Source organism: Polypterus senegalus, chromosome 14 (genome assembly GCF_016835505.1).
Source record: "Polypterus senegalus isolate Bchr_013 chromosome 14, ASM1683550v1, whole genome shotgun sequence".
Taxonomy (NCBI): Eukaryota; Metazoa; Chordata; class Cladistia; order Polypteriformes; family Polypteridae; genus Polypterus; species Polypterus senegalus.
Window position 1 is genome coordinate 97,487,191 of NC_053167.1, and position 9,274 is coordinate 97,496,464.

Consider the following 9,274-nt stretch of genomic DNA (forward strand, 5'->3'; position numbering starts at 1 on the left):
TGTGGTGAGAGAACACAACTATTGCATTGACAGCATGCGCTGATAGCCTAATGCTGCACCCACACGCCGAACCACCTGGATTGGGACCCAAACAGTGGGGGGATTTTTGCAGTGGCTAAAAAGCCAATCCTGCCACTAACCCCCAAGTTTTCCCTGTAAGTTGGAGGATCTGCTTGCAGGGCTGGATGAAGATTAACATCATATCCAGGACAAAGCAAAGGCAGGATAAGGGCCTTGCTCAAGGGCCTAGTGTAGTAGACTCACTTCTGGCATTTAAGGAATTCGAACCAGCAACCTTCCGATTGTCGGCACAGATCCTTAGTCTCAGAGCCACTACTCCCCAACTATTGTTGAACTTTTATTTTTCTCCTTGGCAAAAAATAAAACTTTCTGCCCAATGAGAGAAGTTCCACGACACACCCATGGGATTTTTATTTATATGTTTGCAGTGTAAAAAGCAATTATACTAACTGGAAATTGAATCATCCCTTGATTTGGAACAAAGGAAATAGACTAGGAGTGTGAAAGCACCTTAAGATATAGCTTAAAAGAAAAATTTCCGACCTTAATCAAATCCATTGTGGTGGATGGGTACCTTGTTTATTTCCCAGGCAGCAGTGTGCCCAAAGCATGAAGCTGCCACTCCATCACAGGTTCCATTTACATGCACACTCACACAAACGGTACTTTGGAATTGTGAGTTAACCTAGCCTATATGCTTTAGGAAATGTTGGAGGAAAACATCATTAAGATTTTGTTTTAAAAAACTATAAATTGGTATTAATATGGGATAAATTAAAATATACTTGTACAGGTTTCCATGATAACATTCATAACATTTCCTCCTTCATAATTCCAATACCTTAGCTTTACGCTGACAGCCCTTATGTCATTTTTGAAAGCACATAGTGTTACTATTAGTTAGACAGCTGGACTGCAGAAACTTTGTTATAGTCTAGGAAGCAGCAGCCATCTTTCTTAAGTGTGAGGTAGTGAACTCTAACTCTGTAGCACTGCAATGTATTACTGCCTACATAAAATCTATAATCATATAGTAGCAAAAAAATATTATAAAGTGTATGTTTCTAAACTTGTAGTGATGGTAAGCATTATGTCTGTATTTATTGTAACATTATGAACGTTTACAGCCCACTGAATTTGAAGAGAAAGCAATTAAAAAGGTGGATGACCTTCTTGAAAGTTACATGGGAATCCGTGACACAGAACTGGGTGAGACTTTTTTACTTTGTTAATTTCTAAATGCTAATTTCTAAATATTATGGCAACTTACCTACATTGAAGTGAGCATGTAGTGCAAGAGGGCAGTTCATGTTTAAGTTTATTGTCATGTGTAGAGTAAGGAAACACGCTTCCCTGTACAATGAAATTCTTTTTTTGCTGTCCTCACCAAATGCCAATGGTTAACAAACCAATGTATAAAGATAAACATAAATAATAAGGAGCAAATAGATAATAAGTAAAAGAAGCATCATAAAGTATAAAGTGTAATGTGCAGGTAGGTGTGTGATGGACAAATCAAATACAGTTGTGTGAGATAGAAAGAATGAGGTGAACCATGGTTATAAACTCCAGACAGTTATTTAGGAGTCTAATGACCTTGGGAAAGGAAGAGTTCTTTAGCCTGGAAGTCCTGCATTTCATACTTCTATACCTCCTGCCTGAGGGTAGAAGTGTGAACAGTTCGTGTTCGGGTTGGGTGGGGTCCCTGAGGATCGAGGCAGTTCTCCTTCAGACTCTGCAGTTGTAGATGCTCTGCAGAGAGGGCAGTGGAGTCCTGGGGCCTCATGCATAACAGGGTGCGCAGAATTCACACTATAATATGGCATGCAGACAAAAGCGGAAATGTGCTTACGCACAAAAAAATCCAGGTGCATAAATCTGTGCTTTCGCCCACTTCCACGTTCTTCCGCTACATACATCCTGGTCAGAGTGAAAAGAAATGCACGTGCACGCGCCTGCTGTCCCGCCCCGTCTCCTCCTAGAACTATACCTCTTTGAATATGCAAATCAATATAAATTGTCCTTAAGCTCAGCATTCTGTGAAAAGGCAATGGCAAAAGCACGGGGAAGAAACAGAAGAAGTTCAGTGAATACCGAGTGAAGGCAAAGAAAAACGTACTATTTGTTGGTTTAAACAGTGGTATAAACAACAAAAGGAAGTTGATCGAGTGACATAGAGTGTCGGACAAACTCGAAAGCTCGAGTTCACAAAGTCTCACAGTGCCTAAAATAAAAAAGAAGTTGTCAGATATCAAAGTCGCCGTGAAAAGGTGAGTCGTAGCCCAATGTCGGAGTTTCATATGAAAGCTTATTAGAGTATAGAGAAAAAAAAAATAGGAACACAGTGTGGAAAAAAGCACGAAATGTCAACTTTAATCTCGAAATTTCCACTTTAATCACATTTATTTTTTAATTAAAACTTCATTTTAAAATTGTTGAATTTACTAGTTTCTCAAATACCATCGTAACTAAAGTAGCACGTTAAATGCTTTGTTTTGTATTTGATTTTCTATGTGCTGTATGTGTGTGAATCAATATGTGCTTCTTAAACGGGCTTTCTCTACCTCCGACAGGACACAGAATCCATTACATTCGTAATATTACAGCTCTCTGAATAATTAAAATACTGAGATGTATACTTGATATCGTTTTCATGATGATGGGAGTTAAAGCATGTTATTAAACATGAGAACATGGTGGCGCAGTGATCGTTCATGCCTCACACAAGATGCTTGCTGCGCCGTGTGCTACTTTGATGAAATAAGTTTTATTTTGCTGCATTTCATCTTAAAAATGATATCATAATCATATATAAATACGCGCTTTATAAAGTGGCTCAGGTTGTGCAGTATTATAACTGTAGTGCAAGTTTACAGTGAGGTGATTGTAATTATAAGTACAAAGCATTCTACAAGGAGCACTTGATGGACTGATTTAGTGCGTTTATAGTTCTTGGGATGAAACTGTTTCTGAACCGCAAGGTCCGTACAGGAAAGGCTCTGAAGCATTTGCTATATGAGAGCAGTTCAATAGACAGCAGGGCTGAGGCAGCGTGTGCTAGATGCTGTATACCGATCAGCTGCTGAGCTGTGATTCCCCACTCAGATACAGTGATATAAATACTCCAAGTGGTGCAGTGAGAGCAATATGGAAAAAGATGATCTGCTGTGGCAACCCCTAACTAGAGTGCTGTAAGAAGAAGAAGAAGGTGCAGTGAGCGTAACAACGCTAAAGCAGCTATGGTATTTAGAATAGTTTGACCATTCTGTGGACCATTATATTGTTACAGGTTAATTACAATCAGATGCATTAAACTAATAAACAATATGCAGTTAATTTCAGTGTATTTATAAAGCTGCATCAGGGATGTGGATCTAAAAAAGAAAGGAAAACCACACTGGAACAGTGGCACTGTTTTGACGCTGCGTGCCGCCAGCCTGCAAAACCGAGCTGAGAACTTGCGTATGCCAGGGTATGAGCTACCATGAAAATGTGTGTGGCTTTATGGCAAGTTTAGGTTTTATACATAAGGATTTGAACGTGGAAACGTTCTTACGCAACATTTTTGTGCGTACGCACCATTTATACATGAAGCCCCTGGTGATGTTCTCAGCAGTCTTTACCACTCTCTGCAGTGTTGGCGGTCCATGGCAATAGTATTGCCGTACCACACGGTGATGTAGCTGGTCAAGATGCTCTCAACAATACAGCTGTAAAAGTTGCTGATGATCTTAGTCGATATACCAAGGGAGGGTAAAAGAAGAAACACGTATTTTCAAGGGAAAAAAAAGTGGAACTGTTTCGTCATGTCTGTGACTGTCAAGTGTTTTTTTTTTTCAGTACCCAAAAATGTGTAACAGGTCCTCTTGAAAATCACACCGAACACCCATGTAAGCAGTCTATAGTGTGTTATTTAAAGGGCTACTTTAGTCTTTTCTGTGTTCGCTTTCCTCTGCATTCAACACATCTCTTAGCTTTGTAGTTGGGCAGGGAGCCTTATGCCTTCTTCATGAGCTTTCTCTCACAAGAGAGGAGGTCATCTCAAATTCCAATGGAAGTATTACTTTGGCATATTGCACTGTCTATGTGCTTCACAAACAAGACTTTAAATGATAGTCTCAAATTTTTATGTAATGTCACATTTTAACGCATTATTCATACGTCTTTTGGCCTTCTATCTTGTTAATGTTCATAACTTTATTAACTATTGTCAAGATATGTTGAAGATCTGAGTAACCCTTTTTTGATGTGTTGTGTTGAAAGAAGCTTCAAAAGTAGTTAACTTTCATTATCAAAGAGACAACGTTCTTTTTAGTATTGTATTTTTCAATAATAAAACTATTGTTTTCTCTCTCTATTGTTTTGTGATTGTTTGTTATGTTTCTTGGACAGCTGCAACAATGGTGGAAGTTGGAAAAGACAAAAAGAACCCAGATGAGTTTGCAATGGCACTGGATGAAACACTTGGAGACTTTGCATTCCCTGATGAGTTTGTGTTTGATGTCTGGGGAGCAATTGGCGATGCTAAAGATGGAAGATTTTAGCTGTGATGTAAATATTTTTACTGGCACCATGTTTTGGGATATAATATCACTTTTTTAAATCAAGATAATTTAATTTTTTTATAGTTTTAGTAATTAAATAAAAATTGTGATCTTACAAAGATGTTTCCTTTTTTGTGACATTTCAGGCTAAGCTGATTATGTTTTTTTGTCCCTTTGTTCTTATGTGTCATGTATATGAAATCATTTGTGGAACAGTGAAACAAGCAAGCTCCAAGACAGGCAGTTTGTGGAAAGTCTTGAGCCATGTTCAATGTAATTTCACATAAAAGCTTTACACATTCTCATTCTGGCAGTTTATATTTAAAAAGGTGTACTATAAATAGGAGTTCATCTGTCAGAAAAGAATTGGTAGTGTTATACTTTTGAAATGATGCATAGTAAATATTGTTATATGAAAATCTTTAACATTGTTTTACTGTCTGTTTGAAATATGTTATTTTTTGCTGGGTTTCTTAGCTGCAGGTCTAGAAAGTAATTATATGTTTAATTCATATAGGCAGCATTGAAAGTTGGCCAAAGACTGCTGCTTCTGATCCCACCACCCTCCTGCTTTGTGATTCCTGCTTTCAGGTTGTCTTGAAACCTGCAGTTGTCTGGTTTCCAGTTGCATACTTAGTGTGTACATTTTTGTTTATACTTGAGGCCTGCTTCTTTTATGTTATTTTACTTCACTGTAATACAGTTTTTTTAGAATGAACTATTGAAATTTCACACTACTATAGCCAGTTGTTTTTTTCTGGATTTGGTCTGACAAATATAGAGCTGCATAGAGAAGTGATATGCTGGCTGTTAATCTGGGGACAGTCAAACAGTGGCTGCCCAACGGAAGTTCTGGTATACTGATATAGGCAGAGGTGGTGTGTGAAATTTTATTCGAAGCTTGGTTACACATTCACCAGGTTCAGTAATGCAACATACTTTACATTTTCTTTACGTGAACATACTGTGTGATGATATTGTACAATGAAACATGGTTTGTGACTTATTTTTAACGGTATATTTTTGTCTGCAGTGGGATATATTTAAATGTTTAAAAACTTACCTTTTATTAGTTGAGACTTTTATCCAGCCTGTAAAGTAAAGTTTATTTTGATGTTGTTCACATTATTAAGTCATTGGTTTACAGTACAGTATATGGACATTTTTGATTTGGTTTTCACAACACCAGGAACATCAGTTTGAGTCTAGGACTAGCCAGTACATGGAGTTTGCATGTTCTCCCTATGTTTCTGTGCGATTTCTTCTAGTTCTTTAATATGCCCATGCGTATGTCTTTGCTAGTGTGAGTTGAGTGTGCTCTGGCAATTTAATAACCAACATATGATTCATTTTATAGGTCTGTAGGGCCATTACTTTTTATAGTCTCTTTTTATCTAGTCAATACTGTTGCATGTGCACCTTTCAAATTCAGGTAGGTGCCTCCTTTATGATATTTGCTTGGTCACACTTGACTTGTATGGGTTTCTTCAAAAGTGCAAACACATGCAATAATAAACAAGGACAATGAGAATTAACTTGTGTAAGTGTGCCCTACCATGAACTGCCATCCTATTCGTGGCCAAATGCTCAATACTGCTAGGCTAGGCTAAGCTTAGCATTGACTTATCATTATCTTAAAATTGAAAATGGGGTTTATAAAATAGATTGATAAATGAGATATTTCTGAGTTGATTGAAACTGTCCCAGTCAAAAATATAAACAAATTATGCCGGGCCATCTTAACAGCAACTTAGGCCTCCAGATAAAGTAGTGCAATGGGGCCTCTGTTTTGATAGCAAATCAGAAACATAGTGGACCCCCATGCTCCTCGAGCTCCGTGCCAGTGCACTTTGTGCCCATATTTTAAGACAGCCCTGGGCATGGTGAAACAGTGGTTAAAAACAGAGGGTAGAATCAAAAACAATGATAGAACGACTTGTGCCGTGTCTTATTGCTATGGGCAGAAACGAAACTGCTTAGCACTTTTTGGTTGGTAACTGCCAGTGGATGAAGGTGCTCCTGGGCAAATTCATGAAGAGGATGGACAGCATTAGTCAAGTCAGCTTCTGGTTTTACCATCATTCTAGTTTGTGTCACTATCTGCAGTGAGTCCATTATCAGTTCAGGGACACGTGGCCTTCCTGATCAGTTTAATCAGGCGCCCGTTATTCACTTTGTTAGTATTACTAACCCAAGAAACCACAGAGCAAAACGGTACACTAGCCACTATAGACTGGTTGAATGTCCCCTGACGTTTCTCTCACAAATGATAAGACATGACTCTTCTCCGAAGGAAGAGCCGGCTGTAGGACTCTCTATGTACAGTCTAGTGTTCAGGCAGAAACTCGGGTATTTATAATACTGTGGACCCTCCACTTTCTCTGATGACAGCTTTCCAGTGTTTTCTGAGATGTATACAGTATTGACACGTCCATAAATGTACGTTGAGTCTGACAGCATCAGGAACGTTCACATCACAAAGGTTTTTCTCAAAGTGCAATATTACTTGATTTTTGAAAAATGGAGTATGGTATGATTTTTAAACACTCATATTTAACCATGTTAAATAGAGGATTGTTTTTTGTACAGTATTATTACTTCTAAAAAAAAAAAAAAGCATTCTAAATATATAAGGGTATACTTAAAATGGAAAACTTGTCCTAGCTTATTAAAAAAATCAAATCATTAAAACATCAGTAATTTACTGCAGCTGCAGTAGTAATAGTAGTGTGGTGTGTGTGTGTGTGTGTGTATATATATATATATATATATATATATATATATACACACACAATACACAGTTTCGAGGACTGTGAATATATAAGAAACCACTCTTAGAAGATTACTTACTCTGTCTCTCTCTCTGTCTCTTTTCTTGCTTCATAAACATTGTTTTAAAATGTGTGTTTGATTTCGTATTTATTATTGCACGAGTGTATACTGAGGATATCGAGGATCACTTCTATGCTGATGCTTTTGTCATTTACTTGGTTGTAATTAAGATTTGCATATTCATTGACAGATTTGTATTTAATCAGCCTTTGAGTCATTTTTTCTTCAACTGCCTGCTATGTAAGTTGCTATTTACCCGCTTCACTTTATAGCAGCAATTTGTGTTCAGAGCTTGTTTTGCCTGGACTGGAAACTTATTTTTAAATAGCTTGGACTCATTGTAGTGAGCCTAGCCCATTTAAAATATAATATCTTCTTCCCTTCCAGTTGGGCTGGCTCATGCAAATATTTTCCAAACAAGTAATATCCATTAAGCCAAGCTTCACATTTCTTTTATAAAATTGCAGAATACCTAAGCTAAATGAAATAACACTGATTTTCTAAATTTGCCAACATCATTTATATATTAACTGGACCTGTTAGTCTAAGTGCAGGAGCATCATCTGATTGAAATTTAATGCAACAGATTGTGTCTGCTATCTGCAGCACCTATGGCATCACTCACCAAACACTCACGCAAGGGGCTCATTCTAAAGCACCAGTTCCAAGGTGTTTATCCTATGTGCTAATAAAATACATTGTAATTTTCATTCCAACAGATGGCACATATAGCCTACACAGTTACCTAATAAAAGGCATTTGAAACAGAAAAAATAACTATAGGAAATACCAAAGACTGATTGAGAATGAACTAATCACATTGGAGCCCATCGATGGTATAACTGTGGGGGTCTCAAACTCAGAACCCGGAAGACCTTTAAGCTCATGGATTTTTTTTTATTTAAATGAGATTCATTTTCCTTCTATCATCAAACTCTTATTTTTGTTTCCTGTATTTTTTCTATTTAAACTTTCCTTTATTAAGTTATATTTTCAGCTTGCCTGTTGCCAGAAATATATAGCATTGATATTGTAAATATACAAAAATATTTACAGCATGTATAGGATTCTGAACAGTGTGCTGATGTTTGAGGCGCACCATCTGTTGAAATGAAAACTGCAATGAATTTTATATACTTGCAAGCATTACAGAATGCATTCCATTTGATGTTACATCACAAACATTAATGAGGAATATACACCCAGCAAAGTGTAACTGCTGAACTGACAGAAATGAACTATACTGCATGCACAGATACAGTTTATATTATTATATGTTTATAGCCTCTTTCTGCTTGAATTAATACAAAAATGTAATGTTTCACTATACTGTATATTTTTACATTGTGATATTCACAAGACCTTCTAAATTAATTATTTTGGTAAAAGTATCTTTTTAGGATCAGATTGCATCATTTATGTTAATTTGCAGTCAAACTGTACTGAACTACTACCAGTCTGTCTTTTTTATGTACTGTATATATATATATATATATATATATATATATATATATATATATATATATATATATATATATATATATAAATACAGGAAATGAGTTATAAAAATGTTTAGTCTTGATAATGGGACCTATATTTACTACAGTGTGTCAACTCTGTGTGTGTGTGTGTGTAAATGTCTCCATGTACACTCACAAGGGCTTGATGACTAAGGCTATGAAATCAGTCAGTTACAGGAAGCTTCTCTTTTGAACACAGGAAAGTAAAGACCCTCTTCTTATTACCAAGCTTAATGTCACTTATTTTATATTTAATAATACTGTATTCAATGATGGAAAGTCTTTTAGGAGCTCTTCTAACATTGTAAACAGGTATTTTTGGTTGGCATATTTTTTTAAATAAGGTTTTATCGAGTG

General features: G+C 36.6%; 1 protein-coding gene across 1 annotated transcript in view; it reads left to right on the forward strand.

Annotated features, from left to right (window-relative positions):
- The window catches only part of gipc2 (GIPC PDZ domain containing family, member 2), an 84,340-nt gene extending 77,159 nt beyond the window's left edge, over window positions 1–7,181 (forward strand). Inside the window, exons 5-6 of the mRNA XM_039734892.1 lie at window positions 1,149–1,230; window positions 4,414–7,181. Coding sequence (XP_039590826.1) covers window positions 1,149–1,230; window positions 4,414–4,565 — 234 coding nt within the window. The 3' untranslated portion in view covers window positions 4,566–7,181. The remainder of the gene's footprint in view (window positions 1–1,148; window positions 1,231–4,413) is intronic.
- The last annotated feature ends 2,093 nt before the right edge of the window (window positions 7,182–9,274 follow it).